At 44.0% G+C, this 22,144-nt stretch overlaps 1 protein-coding gene and 2 pseudogenes across 1 annotated transcript in view; 2 read left to right on the forward strand and 1 right to left on the reverse strand.

Moving 5' to 3' along the window:
* Alpk1 (alpha kinase 1) overlaps positions 1 to 22,144 on the forward strand; it is a 101,574-nt gene that overhangs the window by 43,981 nt on the left and 35,449 nt on the right. The window contains exons 2-3 of the mRNA XM_028760479.1: positions 656 to 886; positions 5,613 to 5,767. Coding sequence (XP_028616312.1) covers positions 766 to 886; positions 5,613 to 5,767 — 276 coding nt within the window. The 5' untranslated portion in view covers positions 656 to 765. The remainder of the gene's footprint in view (positions 1 to 655; positions 887 to 5,612; positions 5,768 to 22,144) is intronic.
* Positions 11,350 to 12,794, forward strand: LOC114614831 (annotated as a pseudogene).
* Positions 21,671 to 22,138, reverse strand: LOC114614829 (annotated as a pseudogene).

The raw sequence follows: 22,144 nt of genomic DNA on the forward strand, positions 1-22,144 counted from the left end.
TACGGAGTCTACTGCTTACCTGGTATCTAACAACACCAGTCAATCCATCTGTCTACATGATGGGTCCATCTACATCAGAGCTCTAGGAAATTGAGTTTTCTGGAATACCATGTCTCTGCTTCACTTGGCCATGTGCCTGGCAGTGAAGAGCTTTAACTTTGGCATCTGTCATTGCCTATCTTGGTCCAAATGATATGGCACTAAATACCATGAAGAATATCGCACAGGGGAAATCAGTAGTGGCTTGTGAGATTGGTGAACTTCATATTACCATGTGCTTCCGTGGGGCTATTAGAACTGTTAGCCAGATGCTTCCTGTAGACTTCCAGAAAGTGGAAAGCTCAGGGCTACTGGGACCCAGAGGCGCTGAGTGAAACACGCAGAAAGTGCATAAATCACAGGGTGCATTCATTTCATTCGGCCCGTGTGAGTTCACCAACCTCACCGTGGGTGACCAAGCTCTATAGCTAGCCTCTCTCCCTTCTGCACTCTATGCCTTCGAGGTGCTGCCATCATTTCACACACTCCCCTAACAACATCCTCAGGACCCGTCATGTATTTTCATGTGTTTGCTCTATTATCCCTCCCTGCTTGAGACTCGGAGATAATTGATGATGCTTTAGTTAATTATCCTTCCCCCTCTTTTGTTCGCCAGGTACCTCAGCCTTCAAGGGCCTTCTTTATTGAGAATCAATGCCTCTCCTAGGTAATTGATCACCATAGACCCAGGGAGACTCAATTCATCCTGGAGGGTGGGTAATCGTCATGAATAATCAAGACGCCGTGGCTTCAATACTGCATGAGTGCAAGCGAGTACTGGATCGTCTCTTGTTGGAAACGCCAGATGTGTCTACAGAGGACAAGAGTGAGGACCAGCGGTGCAGAGGTGAGGTTCTGATGGGAGACACCAGGGCTTGAGCCGGCAGGTTCAATGCCTGCACCCTTGCCTGAGCGACAGATTCTCCTCTCTGCCCTATTTTTCTTCTCCTGGCAGATGACCACCGAGAGATGAGTGGATTTCTAGGGCATGAATGGGAAGGGCTGCAGGCCGACGGGCAGGGAAGAAGCCCACTTTGTTGCAGAGAATTGCTGTCAGTTCTAATTTTAGGCTTCAGTAAACATGAGGCTACAAGAAACAGTTTAGTTCAGGAAAGAACAAAAGGGTCCAAGTTGGCCGGTGCACACAAATTTCAATTATTAAAAAAAAATTGAAGCAACTTCTGAATGGTGGCACACCCTCTTTCTCAAACAAGGATTTTGTGCCTCATCAGTTTCCATAGACTTCTATGGCTTCTATAAATATGTCACTCGACCACTATGGACAGTCTCTGTTTTCTTGGTCCCCAACAAACTCCTCGTACCATTTGTGAAATATTTTCATTGCTCTCAAGAACGACTCTCGACATCATAGCCATGAACTGGATTTTTGCCTGCTTCCTGGTTTATGCTGTTTGTAGTTATGGATTTTGCTTGATAAGTTTCAATCACAAAATCTAGAAGGCTCAAAAGACTCATTTCTTCCTTGGCCAGCTTTGGAGAGGCACCCTCTTTATTTAGGCTCTTTTTAATCATTTGAATCATTTCCTTTCCATTGGTTTAAGCATATTCTTCATATTTGCTTTTAATATTTTTTTCCTGTGTACTTTTAGTGTTTGGGTATTTCATTTAAGAATAAGACGCCCGAGTAAAATAGTCTGTAACGGAAAGGTCTAGAGGAGCTTTCCCTCAGTTGTGGCATATCAGCACATAGATGTGTGACAGGCCATTTTTAGATGGCTGTGGCACTCTCAGCTATGTAACCTGTCATTTGACTTCCTTCTGGATGAATCCCTGTACATGTAACCAGTCCCCAAACCAAGCCTTGGTGGCATGTGCTTCCATTCCTTACTGGGTGGACTGACACGTACGTGATTGCCTGCTCGCTGCACGTGCTAATCAGCCTGAGATCACACACACCTCGTGTCAGCGCCCGGCCCTCAACCACAGTTTCTAGTTACCTGGCCAATAAGGGATAGCTGGATCTCGCTCTCTCTGGGGCTATATGTCAGGTTAGGTTGTTTTTCTTGTTTCTCCTATAGTTTTCTTAGTGTTCTCTTCCTGTTACGCAGTGTGTACCCTCATTTAAGTCTCATGTTCTCCCTGTGGACATACAAGGTCTCCATCAAGTGCCATTTTCTTCCCAAGTGACACAGAATAGGAGAAAAGTCAATTTAGTCTCAGATAAGGCTGTAAAATCATTCCATCAGGCATGGCCTTTCAGGTAAGCTTCCAGGACTAAGGCCAGATATCCAGTGAGAGAGGAATTCTCACACACAGAGAGTGGTATGCTTACCTGATCCCCACTGTTCTGTGGCCTGTGCCTGCGCAGAACCACTGCTGCTCAGGTGGGCTGACAGCGGTGAGTGGCTTTGGTTCAATGCTTGTGGTATTACCGTTGTTGTTACTGTCTGGGATCAGAGAGAAAGACATTAATACAGGGAAAGACGTTAATAAGGGTTGCTTTGTGTGCACTTGGGAACACTGACACAGCATGTTCTCTTGTCTCCCCCTCAACTCCATCTCCTTCCTCCTTTCTGTGAGCCTGGAGAACTTTTTCTAGCTAGCACCTGGGAGATGGAGAAAGAACTGGAATGAGAACTGGAAGATAGTACAGCTTGACAGCCTTTCCTTTAGAGGTATCTTGTATTTCAGTGTGTCCCACTGGCCTCTTTACAGTTTGGCATGGAGAAGGGGTATGGGGGAGACTGAAACGATTGGTAAAGAGTACACCTTCCAGAGGCTGGGCATGGTGGTGTGTGCCTGTTATCCCAGCATGAGAGAATTAAGAGTTTGAGACCAGCCTAGGCTATACAGCCATACTGTGTGTCCTATTAATAGTCATAGAAGAAGGCGGAAGAGGCATCCTCCAATACTCAATTCACAGCACACTGGAAGTCTGTGGACCCAAAAATGGGATTTCCATTGTCAATGGATTGACTAGTCTTCTCTTTGTTGTCTCGATGATTGACAGTCCAATTGAGACCCTGAGAATGGAAGGGACATCATCTTAAGTCCACTTGGACCACACAGGACCAGTCTCTCCAACAGTCATGTTACTCAGTGACATTTACAAGCACCCACTCTTGAAGAAACCGTGTTCCACATACACATTGCGTTTTCAGAAACAGAACGCTGCTCGCTAGCTGTAACACACAGTTTCTGCAGCCAGATGTGATCACATAGGTCCTTACTTCTAGGGCTCTGCTTCCATGGGGATGGTCCTGTGGCATAAGGGTCCAGGAACTGATGATCTGGGAGTCACAGTTTCAACGGGATGTGACAGGATCATCTCTGGTCGTCAATACCCACCACTCATTGTCATGGTGCTCTCAGTGGCAAGGTAGATTTTCCTTCTAGAAGCATCCTTATCTTTGCTCATTGGGTGACAAGTTCATGAAAAGGCATCTAGGACTGATTCAGACTTTCTTCCTTCTTTCTGATTCTGCTCTTCTGTCATCTCTATTTTCTCTGTTTAGTGTGTCTCACGTATATGTAATGCTATCTTGATCTTTTAACCGTTACAGTGTGCTACCACTGTGATATGATTGAAAAAAATGGGATGGGCTATGAACCTTGATAGTCGTGTTGAGGATGCTTCCAGCCTAGGAAGACAGGGAGATGTGACTACAGGACACTGGGGTGCAGCCTGAAGGGAACATGCACCTTGCACCTGTAACATGCATGTTTGGAAGTATGCGTAAGAGGTATTTCAATTCCACTGGAAAGTCACGACAAACTAACAAGAGTGAGATAGAAATGTCTATTTTGAATGACAAAGGCAGTGGGCCTGAGTTTGGTCATCAGGCTTTGGGGGGTAGAGCAATCATAAAAGAGAACCAAATGTGAAAAACTAAAAAAAAAAAACTAAAAAATATTGTCCTGGTCTACTTTGTTAGAAAGGAGTGGAGAGGCTCCACAATAAAAGAAGATTGTGAGGGTGAGCTGAAAGTATCAAAAAAAAAGGAAAGAGAAGATGAGTTTTAGGATTTTTAGGATTTGACAGTTAACTCGATTCAGGGAGGGAGAGAAAGCAAACAGCTAGAAGGATAGACTTCAGATCTGGGTGACACAGTGTATGGCAGTCCTATCCATCAGCATAAAGGGAAGTGGAATTAGAGCAGAGCTGATTGGAGGGATTCTAGCCATCTCACAAACATGGGTCAATCAGGCCCAGCCTTTCTCATCGATTTCCTTTGCCTTGCTAAAAAACATTAGATTACATTCCTGATGCTAACCCTGTAGAAGGTCTAATCCCTTAACTGTCCAGTTTCTCCTCCTGAGGCTAGCTGCCAAGGTCCAACTATCAAAGTATTAAACTCCAACAATCAAAAGCCTCCTTTGGCTCACCTAATTAACATGCCCAATTAAAATTAAATATCTCACCCTGACACAGGGTCCCACCACTTTGCCTTGATAAGCTACCATTTTCTTATGTGCATGTGTGGGTACAGAGGCTGTCTTTTGTTGCCCTCCAGGACAGGGCTATGCCTGCCCCCTCTCCCTTGTTCCCTTCCTCCTTCTCCCTTGTCCACTGTCTCCTGTCTTTGTCTCTTTATCATGGCCCTCTGTCCTTCTGGGTCAAATAAATCTCCTTTGTGCTGAGAACTTGATCTTGGGCATCCTGAGCCAGTGCTGGCCTTTGTACTGGTGAATTCTGTTTGGGATGTGTTCTCTAAAAGACAGAACACACACAAACACAGAGAGGTCTATGGATAACTGTGTCCAGAACCCTGATATCACATGCACTTCAGAACTGAGACTGTTTGAGTCCTAAGGAAGGTCCCGTGGCACATGTACCACATATTATGATCTTAGTAAAGCAGACGGCGGGCCTCTTGTGTATAAGGATAGAACTTCTTGCTGTGAAGATTTGAGTGTCAAGTAAGACAGTAAGTCCCACACAAAACTGCAGTGGTTTGCTTGTCAAAACTAGAGGAAACACTTCCAGTTTCCAGGTCTCTTTTGTGTTTCTGAAGTTTGGACAGGAGACTGTCAACTAGACTATTTAAGATTGGTACACACCGAGAGACTTAACACAGTTGCTAATATGAAATGGGACTATTTCACAGTGCATTGGTGTCACTAACATTCCCATTTGCGAGGTGGTTACTTTCTGTCTGTATTGAAGCACACTCGGTAGTGAAAGGGTGAGATGAGCCTAGGTCTCAGAGAAGCAAAACAAGGCTGAACAAATTGATTGCCTTCTCGGGTGCCACAAGCTCCAAATGCCCTCATCCACTTCAGCCCTGTTCTCACTTTACAGAGAAAAGAATATTTCCTCGGTGCCTTTCTCTGATTCTTCATGCAGAGACAGTCACTCAAGTGCTTTACTTCCTGTTAAAAACCTTTCTTAATGCCTGACTACCCCAATTTACCTGTAGGGCAGAGTAGACTCAGGCCACCCCTGACATATAGCTGCCTGCCATTATTCTTCAAGGCAGCCCCAACAGCTTGGACCAGCCAGCGACAGATAGCAAAAGTGTTTTAGCCACTGAGGTGCTTCATCATAACATGGGGAGCTCAACAGCCTTTCTTTGACTGCAATTTCCTTAACTGAACTCTGACCTTTTCAGCCTCACTCCCCAGCGAATTAAGGACTCTGATCCAGGAGGCAAAGGAAATGAAGTGGCCCTTCGTGCCTGAAAAGTGGCAATACAAACAAGCCATGAGCCCAGAGGACAAAACAAATCTGCAAGATGTGATCGGCGCCGGGCTGCAACAGTTACTGGTAGGGAGAGTCACACCACCTGTCCCTCTGACATGCCCAAGAGAGGCATTTAGAGTCTGAGTGGTCTAACAGATTAAATTTCTCTGAAGTACAAGATAGCTCCTGCCCTTATGGTCAGCTCTGCCAGATTGGCTAATGTGGGGGAAACAAGCTATTTAAAGAGTGTCATTTTCCTTTTACCTCCTGTATTAGAGAGAGGAACCCAATGAGAATGATGAACGGTGAGTGGTGGATACGGAATGAAACCTGTCTCCTTGAAATAGTCCCATCTTCTTGGCAAGCCTGACTTGCTTTGGTTCTACCATGCCTCAAAACATTTTCATTTCGAAGTGATACTTTCTAGATGTTGGATAAATAGTAATAATAATAATAATAATAATAATAATAATAAAAGCTTTGCTCATCTCATCTTGATTTCTAAGCTATTGGTCCATGTCATGCCCATCCTGTTTACCCCTTTCGATCCTGTTCACTCTCTTAACTCCTCATAACTAAGTCTGTTCTGGAAACATCAAGTCAAGGTCACAGATGTGCTTAGTTTTCACCTATATAATAGAAACGCAACTAAACCAGTGGTTCTCACCCTGTGGATCTCGACCACCGTGGGGAATCACATATCAGATCTCCTACACATCAGATATTTACATTACCGTTCATAACAGTAGCAAAATTACAGTTATGAAGTAGCAATGACATAATCTTATGGTTGGGGTCACCACAACATGAGGAACTGGAGTAAAGGGTCACAGCGTTAGGAAGGTTGAGAACCACTGAACTAAACTGACACCCCTGTCCTGCATAGGAAGGAACATCAAGGTCAGTGTAGGGGTTATTCCAAAAAGAAAGCATGATGTTGGGGAGATCTGGGAAGAGTACTGGAGAGGAGTGGGGAGGTGAACATATGGTCAAAGTCTCATCTGTGCATTAGTTTTTAAAAACTATTTTTAAAATGACATTTTAAAAGAACAGCATAAGGAGCCAGGTAAGGCTCGAGACCCAGGCCTGAGTTCTAGGGGAGTTAAAAGGAAAACCATTTTCCCGTGTGACAGCAATACTTCAAAAAAGATTTGTTTATCTTTCTCTTACATGTATGGATGTTTGCTTGCATGAATGTATGTGTATCATATGCATGCCTAGTGCCTGAGGAGGCCGGAAGAGAGTCTTTGATCCCCTGGAACCGGAGTTAAAGATCATTATGAGTTACCATATGAGTGTTGGTAACAAAACCCAGGTCCCGTGTGAGAGCAGGGAGCGCTCTTAGCCACCAAGCCATCTCTTGAGTCTTGTGGTAATATTTTTTTTTAACCTTTAAATTCTCAGATGACCATCAAGGAAATTACTGACCCAAATGTATTTTTCCTCACATAAAGTTCTATTTGTATAGAGATCAGGTATAAAAGCAATGACAACAGCCCAGAATTTTCACTTTGCTTACATGATTTTATGTTTAAGGATTATTCCTGATGTATACGTAGATACAGTTTCTCTCTTGTTAAAGGAAAAACTCTCCTAAAGATCCTTAATCTATGAACACACAAAAGCATCTTAGGAAATTCTTAGAAAGGCCAACATAGGTTAAATAGACTGGAGATTATTGGCGAAGGAAAGCCAATCCCTGTAAAGAATTAAGTGCTGACCTCTGGGTTTTAGTTTGTTTGGTAGCCCAGGCTGGCCCTGAACTCCAGATCCTCCCTCCTCATTTTCCCACAATGGAGATTAAAGGCATGTGCCGTCAAAGCCATCTTAAGTGGGGGATTTTAATAAGTGTGGTGGCTTACTGTACTTATTACATAGAATGTAAGAATGTAAATGAAACAATAACTGTAATTTGTATATAGTGGAATTTACATAGACATCAGATCTTATCAAAATAGCCCTATAGTGAGTATTAGCATGAGCATCTTCTTGGTCAGGGGACCAGAGAGGACTCCTCTGTTTTGCTTTGGTCTTCTACCAGCAAGTCCGTGGTGAAGAATCAGAAAGCCAAAGTCCATGCTTAGATTGTCAACTGTGAAGGACTGTGAGCTGTCCACAGAACTCTTGGCAGCAATGGAAGCTTTCAGCATTTGTGCTTTCCAATATGGCAGCCACTAGCCATATGGAGCTCTTGACACCTGAAATGGCCAGTGTGGCTGAAGAAATGTATTTGTAGCTTTGTCGAATTCTTATACATTTCTCTGTGCATAGGATGTCAACAGACATTACGTTTGCCCTGTGAAAGTTAAGTGGCCTTCATATATGAGAACCCAAGAACATCTCAGGCAAGCACTGGGAATGTCAGGGCTGTCATTGTCATTCACTGGCTAATACATCCCTACAAGTCACAGGACTGTATTAGAATCATGAAGCTAATACATGCCTAAAACACTGGTCTTACAGAGAGACACCCATACCCACACACACAGCATGCATCACATGGGGACTTGGGGATTCAAATTCTTGACCTCCAATCAAAACTCTTTACTGGATCAGGGGACAGGATACAGTTGCTCCCCCCCCACCCCTCAGTATCCAAAGCCAGTGGTGGCATCAGAGGAAAGCAGTAGCTGCTGGAATTAAAGATCAAGTCTCTGGATTCGGATTTGCCCCTTGAGTTAGGAGGAAAGCCGTTCGGGTTGTCCAAACCATTTTCAAGAGTACACATATCCTTCCTCCCACTCTACTCTGTAATCCATAGAACTCTATAGGTTATACAGATTGCCAGCTGTGGAAACAGATGCAGCAGGGAGTTTGTATCCCTTCACAAGGTCACTCAGTGGCAGTCCTAAGAATCAGCCCACGGGGCCACCTGTAGACCCTAACACACTTAATCTGGGAGCTTTCTGAACTCTGAACATTGTCTTCCTTTAGCCTCCCCAACAAGCTATAAATGAAGTCACCACACCTCCTCACATGTTTAGGATGCTTTCCTGTGGTGCCAGACCCCAAGTGCGCCATTGCTCAGCCACTCTGATTATACATATAACCATAGCTCTCTGTGGGGCATGCTCTATATAACTTTCCACTTTTGAGACTGCAGCTTGCCAGGAGTGGCTCCAGTAAATCCCGTGTCTTGTTTTGGTCAAGTATGCTGTCCATTTCAGGGTCGCGGTTGGAAGGAGGAGCTGAGTGCTCCTATTTGAATAACCACTGAACCTTCAGATGCTGCTCTCACAGGAAAAGTAGTTAAACGTCTCACTGTGCCCTTTCTATTATCATTTCTTCTTACATTTATTAAATAATATTAACATGAATCCGTCCCATAAAAATCTTCCTCTCCAGTCTCCAAAAGAAGCATTTTGCTTAGAGTGCAAACATTTTGTCTTTCAGTTAATCCCACGACCCAGAGAACCAAGCGAAATATAAAATGCTGGAGAAAGAAAGTAAACCACAGACAGCCCTTCTGCCATTTCTGAGCTGGTAAAACTAAGGGTCCTTTAGCTTGGTGCTCGCTACACTCCCCCCAATGTCATCAACAATATTTTGTGTAATCTTGTGCGCTCCTCTCTGGACACCACCAACCCCGCCCCTCCCTCTTCACCCTTTCCTTTCTTTCTCCTAGAGTCTCCAATCCTTCCCCTTTTGGTGTGTGGCCACTGACAGAAATTTATGACAGGGGCCAGTCTCTTTTGCAGTCCACACAAAGCTCGCTCACTTGAGAGACTTTGTCAGCGCTCTCTCAGAAAAAAAAAAAAAAAAAAAACACCTGCAGGACGCTCTCCGAGAAACCTGGAGAGATGGGAGATTAATGTGGCTGTAATAGCTGGGCAGGGGGTTGGGTATTATGCCCTCTCCCCAGGTAGATGGGTCTTTTCTGAGATGATACCAATTATTTATAGCTGAAACATCTGTTGATAACTGCAGCTGCCCTTGTAAAACAAAGCATATCATGGGGTCACAGGCTACAGGGACCTAAAACCCTACCTCATGCTAGCTTTGGTCTATTCAGTACCACCCCAAGTCCATGGGTTACCATCATCTTTAATGTCTCATCGTGCCATGGAAAACACTTTGTAAACACCGCACTGCCCTGCCCCGTGGGCTTTGAAGCATTATTTCATCTCCATCGGTAATTTATATCCCAGCGCCATTGTGCTGTGGGAAAGGGGGGGCTTTTTGTTTTCCATTTAATTGTATATTGCCTGACACTCTGACCTGTATTATTAGTATCAGTCAGAAAAAGGATTTTCTCTCCCTCTTATTTAAAAATGAAATTTCAAGGGGAAGTCAGCACTCCTTCGGCTCTTTTCACTCAAAACAATGTTTACACTCCAAGAGGAGAAGATGAAAAGCGCGAGCAACTCTTTTTCAAGTGTCCAAGAAGGGCACCGCAGTTTCTGAAAGAGAACAGTACGGCCCTTATAGATATCATTCAGGGAAACCTTTGATGGGTTTTGAAAAGTGAAGGCATTTGGCGCTGGCTTCTGTGAAGCTCCACTCTGGTCGCAGAGGCTGGCACTAACTGGGAAAGCCAGTCCACCCTTCAGAAGCATGTGTGGAAGATGGGTCCAAACTGCTATGTAGATGTTTGAGGGATGTTTTCAGTAACCTTCATTTTTCTAAAAGTAACAGTTGCTACTTAATCAAAAAGGAATCTGAAAAAAATCAAGCTTTTTTAAAAGGAGGGGGAGAGAGGGCTGAAGTTTGTTTGTCTGTGGCAGTTGGGAACAGAGTTGATTGCTCGACCCTGACTTAGAAATTCCCTGGATTGAGTTGGGGTCCAGTTGGTGGTACTAGACAGGAAGAACCCACTTGTCTCGGAGAGAGGGGAACCTGCTGTTAGTCACTCCTGTCTTTAGCGTCGCTCCCCATGCAGGAGACAGCCGTGTTGCTCATGATTTGACACAAAATTACAGTCAGAGACGATAAAGCAGGCTCAGGGTGGATTCTTTTTTCCCCCATATTTATTTTTGTGCTCCAGTATGTGTAGTCTGTAGCTATTTTGCTGCAGAAAAATATTTTGGAAGATTTATGCTGCTTAGGAGTGATTTGAAAAGACTTCTCCTTCCCCCAAAAAATGTTTGAGTGCTTCCTAATGTTGACTTTGAATGAAAAACAAATCTCTGGATAGTAATTTTAACATCTAGAATATTTTTCTAAGGTATTCTTGAGATAACCTTAGCGTGCCTTTAACTTGTGGTTTGCTATTTTTAACTACTTGAAATACTGGAGGAGCGAGAGTTAAAACACAGAGGTGAGTAAATCTGAGTTGGTCATTTCAAGACTGTAGGGAAATACTTGTAAAATGTCTGCTGTGGGTTAGGCAAGATAGCATGGGGTCAAGGTTCTTGTCATCGTACCTCGAGTCTTCAGTTCCTTTCCTAGAACCTAGTGGAAGGAGATTCCCAATTCCTGAAAGTTGTCCTCTGATCTCCATGTACCTAATGTGGCAGCCTCATGCTGAAAACCCTACACACACACACACACACACACACACACTCAAAATATGTGTAAAAAAAATCTCTGTTGTAATCAACGTTAGCCGAAAAGGATGGAGATTAGAAATGAGGTAGTTAAGATGAACTCTCAGCTTCTCCTGCACCATTCCTGCCTAGATGCCACCATGTTCCTGCCTTGATGATAATGGACTGAACCTCTGAACCTATGCCACAGTAGAACTATCCCTGGACAGCACACAGAATAACCAGAAGATAACACCAGGCAAACACTTATTTCTCATCCTCCACAAGAAGCCACAAATTCTCCCAAACCACAGCCAAACTATGAGGAGGTGAGACTGGAGGAGGAAGAACAGGAGGATCAGGTTGATTTGACAGTTGGTATCACTGATCCTGAGAAGATGGAGGATGTATGAATGCTTAGTGTAGCTGACAAAGTCACTACACAGACGAGCTTACCGCTGTTCAGAGGTAAGCAGTTTGCAGTGAAGAGAAGATTCAGTGACTTTCTGGGTCTGTATGAGAAGCTTTCAGAGAAGAACTCCCAGAATGGTTTCACTGTCCCTCCTCCACCTGAGGAGATCCCAATAGGAAGGACAAAGGTGAAGGTTGGGAAGGAAGATTCTTCTTCTGCAGAATTTCTTGAGAAATGGAGGGCTGCTTTGGAAAGGTACCCTCAGAGAATTGTGAATCATCCTACCATGTTACAGGACCCAGATGTCAGGAAGTTTTTGGAAAAAGAAGAGCTGCCTCGAGCTGTGGGTACGCAGGCTTTGAGTGGCACTGGTCTCCTTAAGATGTTCAACAAAGCTACAGATGCAGTCAGCAAAATGGCCATCAAGATGAATGAATCAGACATTTGGTTCGAGGAGAAGCTCCAGGAGGTAGAGTGTGAGGAGTAGCGCCTACCGAAGCTGCACGCTGTGGTAGAGACTCTAGTCAACCATAGGAAGAGCTAGCGCTGAACACAGCCCTATATGCCAAGAGTCTAGCCATGCCTGGGAGCTCCGAGGACAACACAGCACTGTCTCGAGCAAGCTCCCGACTGGCTGAGGTGGAAGAAAACGATCGAGCAGCTCCACCAGGAACTTGCCAACAAGGACTTCTTCCTCTTGCTGAGCTCCTGAGTGACGATATTCGCCTTGCCTTCTGGCTATTGTCCGAGCTGCCTTCGATCAGCGCCCGAAGACACAGCAGCACTGGCAGGATGCTCAAGTCACGCTTCAGAGGAAGCGGGAGTCTGAGGCTCGGCTGCTGTGGGCCAACAAGCCTGAAAACCTGCAGCAGGCTAAGGAGGAGATTGCAGAGTGGGAATCTCGGGTGGACTCAGTATGAAAGGGACTTTGAAAGGATTTCAACAGTTGTCCAAAAGGAAGTGACACGATTTGATAAAGAGAAATCCAAGGACTTCAAAAACCACGTGATCAAGTAGCTGGAGAGGCTCCTACATTCCCAGCAGCAGCTGGTAAAATACTGAGAGGCCTTCCTTCCTGAGGCAAAGGCCATCTCCTGAAGGGTCAAGGATACCAGAGCCTACCTTCTTGGTGCTACCTTTTTATACGCTGCCCTCCCCCTTCGATGGACCCCAACTGATACCCCTGACTTGGCTAGACCTAGCCCTTCCTCTCTGTCCCACAGACAAACTGTTCCCAGTTACTCTAACCAACATTTCATTTAGCTTCCACATATATTGTCTTACCTAAGAGAATAGTTTCCTGCTTTAACCAAAAGGCCTACAATAGGAGGTGGAATTATAGGTTAGGGGTGGAGTGTTGATATAAATATATAAATACAAATGTATATTTTTTAGGATGTGGTTTAGGAACTGGAAATAATGTTTTCTGTTACTCCTGGGACGGTGCCATGAAAGACTATGTAATAAAATATTTGAAAATCAGGAAAAAAGAGAAATGAGGTGGGTAAAAGAAATCAAACTATAAATTGATTAGAAAATGAAATGCCAGATACAAGAAAGACAATGTAAGGCGCAGTAGTGAGCTTAGAGGGCAAGATACCACCAGTGGGAACAAGACAGCCTCACCCATAAATACTCTCCTGTTTAAAGATATTCTTAAAACTAACTCAACTAGTTTGTTCCTGTCGCCAGCTTTCCTACTAGGGGACAACATGTAGATTATTGTCTGTTCAGCAGTGATTTTCTAGAATTAGTTTTCCAACTTTAACTATGTGGTTTGGACTTTAATGATGAAAACTTTTTTCATTTGTACAGGGGGGGATAAGTAGTGATAAACTATGACTTCACCCACCTTCTCTACCAAACCTCAGAGTGTCACCATGTGCTGGATGCTTGGTATTGAACACTGAAAGGTGAAGGCGAGGGGCTGGAGAGATGGTTCAGTGGTTAAGAGCACTGATTGCTCTTCCGGAGGACCCGGGAACTCCCAGAAGTCACATGGCAGTTCACACCTATCTGGAACTCCAGTTCCAGGTTCCTGATGCCCTCACATGGACATACAAAACACCAATGAACATTAAATAAAAAATAAATTACATATAGTAAGTAAATTATTAATTTATTAAGTATATTATATTAAATAATTTTATATATTAAAAAATAAAGGTGAAAGGTGGCGAAAAGCCAAGTTGTTCTCCTATTAGAATGAAGTGAGAGAGTAGCCCTTGCCCAAAGCATGCAAGTTAAAATGGTTACTTCCACTTACCAAATACCTAATCTGTACAAGGACCAATAGATAGTCTTCTGTCTGTCATATTAGTCTCTCTCTCACGGTTAAGAAAATGAACACTCAGAGAAGTTTCATAACAGAGCCAGGACTATGAGTTGCCCTCATCATATGGACATCTCTGCTCTTTCCGTTCATGGTTTCCTGCAGACCCAGGCTGCCCTCTTAGATTCTGAGATACCATAGGCTGGAGGTAGCCATTACCCAGAGCCTCCCATGCCACACGCTCTCGCTGACTCAGGCCCTCCTGGTCATCTCCATGATCTGAAAACAAAAGGGTAGGCTTCGAAAGAACCCGCGCCAGTCAACAAATGGTAAATGTTAAGTCTGATCAGGAGGGTGCACATCTCAGAAGTGGAGAATTAGATTTGGGGCTCATGCTGGCTGGGCTTTATAGCTGGGTGGTAGACTGCTTGCCTAGGATACAGAAGGCCCTGGGTCTAACCCTCAAAACTTCAACATTTCAACAAAGCAAAATAACATGCACAAACATATAGACAATAGCTCTGTTAGTACTCAGGGTTCAGTAGAGTAACAGAACTAATTTAACAGAAATCTAAACATGTATGTATGTGTGTATACACACACACATTTCTTCTACACACACATATACACACACAGACACACGCAGACACAGACACACATACACACATACACACACACACACACACACACACACACACAGACACATATATATATATATATGGCTGTGGTCCAATTAGTCTAACAGTGGCTGGCTGCCTATGAACACAAGGTCCACGAATCCAGTAGTTGTTCAGTTCATGAGGCTGGATGTCTCAGCTGGTCTTCAGCATATGCTGCTGGAATCTGGAGGAAATGGGCTCTAATATCATTAAAAGAATGGACTTGCTGTTGTGTTTTATAAAAAGAAGCCAGGATATGTTTGGTAGAGCACAGTCTGGTGAAGTGGGAGGGGTACCTCGGCTGGCTCATCCCTTCCCTCCCGAAATACCAGCCATAGTATAGAATAGAGTTTATTTAGGGCGTGGGGAGGGGAGTTGAGAAGGGAAGGGGGGGGAAGAGGAGGAAGAGGAGGAAGGGAACGAGGAGGGGCTGGCCGGAATCACGTGGAGATAGAGGAAGAGGGGAGGGGAAGGGGAGAGAGGGAGGGAGAAAAGAGTCACGGAGAAAAGAGCATTAGAGAGAGGGAAGGGGCAGAGGGAGTAAGAGAGCAAGGAGGAGCCAAACAGCCCTTTTTATGGAAAGCCAGGCCTACTTGGCTGTTACCTGGTAACTGTTGGGCAGAGCTTAGAAGGAATGCCAAGTACTTGCTAGCAAGGTGAAAGCAAGCAAGCAAAGGACAAAAGCTTCCTTCTTCCGTGTCCTTACGTAGGCTTCCAGCAGAAAACATGGCCCATTAGAGATGAATTTTTTTCCCACCTCACAAGATCTGGATTTAAGGTATGTCTTTTCATCTCAGAGATCCAGATGGTCTTCCCACCTTGTAGTGGATCTTCCCTCTTCTAATTAAGCACAAGGACCTCACAGGCGTGGCACTCCATGTTTGGGTTTTAGTTAATTCCAGATGTAGCGAAGGTGACAACCACAAATAGCCATCGCAATAGCAAGTGCTAGCCAGTTGCATGTGGGTGTCGAGCCCCGTGACAGCTTTCCATCCTCAAGCACAAAGGTCTTGGGATGATTTCCTGAGTGAAAGGGCACTGGACACAGAGCTGTGTATGTTTCCTTGACTTCTCGGACATCTTCTAGACATCTCAGACACACAGACCTCCTCTGCTCAGCTTCCAGATAGAGTTCTTGTCTAGACTGAAGTGAATGGCACCGCCTGCCACTCAGTAACACACTGAAAACTTCAGTCATTTTCTGCTGTCTTGCCTGCCAGTAGCTTTTGCTTATAAATATCTCACTAATTCCCTTCTACCATTATTAATATCTAAGTCTTCTTTGTGGTATCATAATACAGTGGAATCCCTGAGGCTGGATAATTCATAAAGAACATGAATCTTTTTGGCTCATAGTGCTGGAGGCTGAGACATCCAAGAGAGTAGCATCTAGAGAAGGCCTTCATGCTGTTACCTCTTGGCAGAAGTGAAAGAGTAAGAGAGGTTGGGAATGAGAAAGTCAGTCCTCTCTCAATATAACTAATTCACTGACACTGGGATAATCAAGACTGCATGGCCCAGTCACTTCCCATCAGGCCCCATGTCCTGACTCCAATGCACTGAGAATAGCCACCACACACAAAATTAAAGGAAATCCTTTGAACTTTAGCACCTCCCTGCCCAAGCTGCCATCATACCTTGGCAAGGTCCCTGCCGTTGATTCCTGAGTTGTCCCTCATGTCTCCAGCTCCACACCCTTTCCCATGAAGAGCACAATTTGCAGGCTAAAAACCTGGTTGTACCACCTCAGTCTACCTAGAGACTACCCAGTGTTACAAGGCCTGCAGCCCACGGGATGCAGGCCTTGCTGCCCACAGGCCTCCTTTCCTCCCACACTCTTACAGCGGTTATTCCACGCCCACAGCTGTTATCCACTCCTACAACACACCGCTGCCTTCGATATGAGTCCATATATGCCTCATGTGCCATCCTTGGGTTTATTTGTCACAGAAGCTGTCTCTCACTTTCATGACTGGATTCACACTCTCTGGTCACATATTCTACTACTGTGCCACTGTGTGCTTGCATTTGCTGGAGGAACTTCTTTCATTGTTATCTCTCTCTCCGAATGACAACAGGGGCCCTGCTTGTCATGCCTTGCTTTTCCTGACATTTATATCTCTGATATTTTCACAATAAACATCATTGATTCTCTCTTTCCATCATGTGGAATCTATAGGTAGAACTTGGAGCCTCAGGCTTGGTAGCAAGCACCTTTAACATCTGAGCCATCTCATTAGCCCATTGAATAAATGAATGAATGAATGAATGAATGAATGAATGAGTGTATGTTACACATACGATTCCTGTGGAGTGGTATTTGACATGCATGTATGTGGCAAGCGTATGAGGTTATCCTGTGTAGCCTCCACACAATTGCCTGGACAGTGGACAAGGGTATAACAGCCATATCTCTCCTCAGAAATGGAAAGTATTTGAATAAATGCTTTCTTTACAGGCTTCTTGATAGGAAGTAAATAATTGAAGAGGGTAGTCCTATTTGCTGTGTATATTATTAATTGAAATGGGGGAGTTTGTGTTTGAGAATACACATGAGAAAAATCTTCTTACGACATGCAAATGGACATTTCATTTATATGGAGGGGTTCCTCGTTACTTATATTGCCTTGATTCCCCACAGCAAGCATCTCTTGCTGTAGTAAAAGATGGAAAGAGAAGAGAGGAGAAAGGGGGTGAGGACTTGTTAATCAGGTATCCTTAACTCCAGGTAGGCTCAAATATACATAAGCACACCTCTCCCACTTACTTAGCAGTTACATGAAACACTGAGTTGAGCATTGTCCCACCAATGGAGAGACTAAGTCCCAGCTGACTCTGGCAACGCCTCTTGTCACCAAATAAAATAGCAGCCCAGCATTTTAATTTCTGTCTTTTTCTTTTCTTGTCATGGTAGGTGGCTTGCTACAGGCTGAGTCTCACTATTCCGCTGTGTACCTTCAGAGATCACTGTGCAACCACAGGGACTCACTCATACTCTTGTGAACGAATACAGGTGTGGGATACTTTTATCAGTCATTTCCTTATCAAAAAAGTGGTGGTGGGGGGCTGGAGAATGGGTAATCGGTCAAGAGCACTGAGTGCTCTTCCGGAGGTCTTGAGTTCAATTTCCAGCCACCATATGATGGCTCACAACCATCTGTAATGGGATCTGATGCTCTCTTTTGGTGTGTCTGAAGACAGCTACAGTGTACTCATATACATTAAATAAATCTAAAAAGAAAAGAAGAAAAAGAGGAGGAGGAAGAGGAGGAGAAGGAAGAAGAGGAAAAGGAGGAGGAAGAAGAGGAAGAAGAGGAGGAAGAAGAGGAGGAGGAGGAGGAAGTGAGTTGGAGACCCTGTAGTTTAAGTCCATTGTTGGATCACTGAGGAAAGTAAAACACAGAAAGATTAAGTGCCCACATTGTCACCAGACCAACTGGTAGAAGTGGCAGGGCAGCAGCGACATCAGGCTGTCAGCCTGCGCCAGGCATTTCCCTGTCTTCACAGACAGAGCTGATGTTCAGCCTGGAATAGACTTTTTTTTTAATGTACTCCAGTTCTCCCTGCTGACAGTAACAAGGCCTTCTGTCTTTCTGGTTTTAGAACAGAATTGATTTTAGAAGAAATTTATAAAAGCTAACCACCAGCATTTAAAACTATAGTTTCTGGGCAGATGAGATGGTTCATCCTACAAAAATTGACTCTTGGGGGACAAGCCTGATGACCTGAGTTTTTGATTCAAACTCCCACAAGTTGCCCTCTGACTTCCACACATGTACATTAGTGTGTACTTGCCAGTTATGTTCACACACACACACACACACAAATAAAAATAAATTAAATTTTAATTTTTTGACCTTTATTTTTTTTTCTACTAAGTATTCTGGTTCTTGCTGTAAAATGAAGTCAGGAAAGAACTAAATAATTTATTTATTATTTATAAATAACAAGTTATTGAAGAAATTAAAAGGAGATACCAAGATAATGGGACTATGAAAGAGAAATAGCAGTCTGAAAGCATATGTATTTTCAGAACTTAGAAAAAAAGAGTATGACGAAATCCACTGAGGATTTAAACCCTGCTCTAAAACTCTGCCAAGGGGTGGGGGCTGGGCTTTTAATAAAGTGCTCTCAAGTTTCAATGGAAGGTAAATTAAAATGGTGTGGCTTGTCTTTAATATTCTATCAGCAAAACTCTGGTTGCCACAGAATCAGGCATGCAAGTTATCCCTTTGATGAGGAGGGCTCACCCTACAGTGTGAATTTCATGTCCTCATAATGAGGGCAGAAACCCAGCCAAGTCCTGGAGGGATGGATACAGCTCAGACATGTGGGCAGAGCTGCGCGGTGCTAAGCGGTAGCAGAAAATGAGCAAGGTCCAGCGCCGCACAAAGAGGCGACCTTCAGAAAACACATCATCCGAGGAGTGTGTCCACCCACCCTTGTAGGCAGGCCAACCAACGCCACCTCTCAGAGTCTGTGTGGTGAGGAGCTTTGGAAGGAGCTTAAGCAATATCTCCATTCATCTAGCATGTTTACGCAGGCTGAAGCCAACGAAAGCGTCACCTTTGTGCATCAACATATCGAACACTGGATTTCATACGACCAAGCTGACGGTCTTTACAACGTATTTCCTGATGGAAACCCTGCAGAGTGGGACTTCTTAGGTCCGTTTTGCAGATGAGGTGAGGCACTTGGCTTCCTGAGCTAGAAAGATGCTCCAAGCAAAATGTCAAGTGCAGTTAAGATGGAAATGCAGCCTATGGCTCCCTTGGTACCCTGTCCCTGCATCCCCTACCCATCATGCCCTGTTACCTGCCTACTCATAGAGCAAGCTTGCCTCCCACACACAGAGGAAAACAAATGTTCTTTCTTTTTTCTTTTTTCTTTTTTTTGGAATTTTATACAGTACAACAGGGATTTCCATGTTCCCATTAAGGGATTCATGATGAATTAATTACCTGTACTGTTAACTTCTCATCCTATGAGTAAGAATTTATTTCTCTCTCCCTACCATCCCCTACCCCATGTGTGGGGTGTGCACATACACATACACATGCACGTGTGTGCGTGTGTGTTTTGGTTTGGGTTTCAAGGTGAAATCTCACTTTATTGCCTACAAATGATGGAATTCTAGGCTTGCACTGCTGTGTCTCACTACCATCAGTAAAAAGTTTTGAATAAGTTCTATGACAAGAACTCCAATGATATGACACATTTATAATATACACACTTTGAGGAAAACAATGCCCTCTATCAGACACACACTGGCTCTTTAAAGTTGTGATCCCCCTGCCTCTCAGATACTGACTAATTGGCTTACTTATTTAATTATGCGCATGCCCTGTTTGTTTTGTTATATAGATTTCTATAAGCTAAGTAAAGTTAAAACTGAGACAAAGACTAAACCGGTATCTAAAAGTCATTTTTATGGTTGTGTTACTGGTATAAGCATCTTTTTGTTCATGTCAACATTGTGATTGGCTATATTTAGTTACAAAAATCTTGATTAGCGCTCTACTTGGAAAATGTAGCTGGGATAGTTTATTTCAGTGTATATTTGGCTTTAATTGCTATCATTATTGAAAAATTACATCCAAAGATAGGTAGGGCCAGCTATGCTCAGCTATGCTTAGTCCATCCATTAGCTGTGAGAAATCATTCTGCAACAACATAAACATTGGAAAAACAGCCACACTAAGGGCTTCTAAGGGAAGGCATAGCAATTCTGTTGTGGAATATATCTACCGCTGTGCTTCTGCATGTTTGAGGTAACAATGACAAAGCAGGTCTGGATAGTTTATGACAGAAGAGTGGACCTGGAATTTTTGACTACTAACATTCAATATGGTGCTGCCTGCTGTTAGCATGGAGGACACTGTGGTTTCCACTTCCTTCATCCGGAAAAACAGCAACAACAGAAGCACTCTGCAGGTTTGGTTTTGTTTGTTTGTTTGGTTGGTTGGTTTGTTTTTGTTTTTGTTTTTTATTAAATGAGTGGCTAGCAAGCACCTCACATTTGAGGAATGGAATCACCACTACTTGATTGACAAGAAGACACAGCTTGGAGTCAAATAGAAATTTTTTCTTTTTCTACTTGCACACATATGGGTGTTTTGTCTGCATGTGTGTGGCTACCATGTGCATGCAGTGTCTACAGAGCATGGAAGGTGTCAGATTCCCTGGAACCAGGGTTACATACTCTAGCATGAGTGCTTGTACTTAATCATGGTCCTCTTGAAGACTGTGCACTCGACTCAGCTGAGTGTCTGTCCAGCCTCCTAGATAGGACTTTTGTAGTCAAGCGGCCAGGCATACAGAGGCCAAGATCGGAGCAACCAATCCTCTCACAGAATAATGCTGTAAGGAGTGAAAATACGTTTGACATCAATTGCTTGATATCACAATGATAGATCCGAGCATGCAGGCCATCTTCTAAAGACTGCAAGCAACTGAACATCCAGGATCATGTCTGTGAACCTAACAGTGTGAAGTCACGGTCTTTTCAGTCAGTACCATCATCACCATCATCATCATCATTATTAATTATATTATTATTAAAGGAAACACTTATCACTAATGTGGTATCTACGGGAGAACCTCAGTGGCAAGATTCCCACGAGCAGACTGTCCCTTCCACAGCAGTGCACTAACAGATACTAGCTAGTTGAGTCTGTTTATCCAGTGCCCTGGATTATCTGCTAGACTGTCTATGAGGAAAGCCTGACATTTCCTTGTCCTGACCCTGGTACTTACTATTCATGTGGGATAGACGTAGTTCTCAGGAGATAAAACAAAACAAAACAAAACAAAATCAACAACAAAATGCCACCATCCCTTGGTCAGTCACACTGGATTACAAATGAGATAGGAAGTTTCTTTCCTTTTGGTCTGTTTCCATGCATCTTCATGGAGTGAGGTGGAGAGACTGGGTTCTGGGAGAGAAAGACATCATCTTCATTAGGAAACGCCCTCTTGGAAATACAGCCAACGTTGGGTCACAATCCTAAACTTAAAGTCAAAATATTAGATTATTGTTTGAAACGCTGGCATTAGATCATTTTTTTTCTTGCCTCAAGTTGATTTGTAAAAATAGCATAAGACACTGGTCATCTGCTAATAGTGTATAGTTGGTGTGTCCCAGCAGTCCATCTGTCTTCACATTGGCAGGAGCCTTTTCTATGAGGCCTTCACAGGGGCCTGGGCACCTTCGGGAGCCTGGGCTGGAGCTGAAGCCTAGGCCTTAGCTGGAGCTTTGGCCTCTGCCTTGGTTTGAACCTTGGGCTTTGGTTGGCAGAACCTACACCCCTTGGCCATGTAGCTTCGAATCTGCTTCCCAAGCTTGGGGTGAGCGATGAAAGTCAGAAGGCTGAGTTTGCGGCTGGGGCCCTTTGGTATCTTGGTCTTAACTTACTTGGGCTTTACTGGGGCCTTGATGGCCTCTGTGCGTGCACGGACTGCCATTGAATTGTTGGCCTGAATCTTCTCCAGGCCTTTCTTGTGCTTCTTGACAAAGCGCATGTTCCTCAGGAACTGGGGGTCAGCCCCCTTAAGAGATTCGTATCTTTGTGCCTGGGGTTTCTTGATGCCATTTCTGTGTCGTTTGCAGGACTGGTTGTGTGTGGTGTGGTTCTTGGACTTGGCCATGTTGCA

This window comes from Grammomys surdaster, unplaced genomic scaffold, assembly GCF_004785775.1.
Source record: "Grammomys surdaster isolate TR1022 unplaced genomic scaffold, NIH_TR_1.0 126531, whole genome shotgun sequence".
NCBI lineage: Eukaryota > Metazoa > Chordata > Mammalia > Rodentia > Muridae > Grammomys > Grammomys surdaster.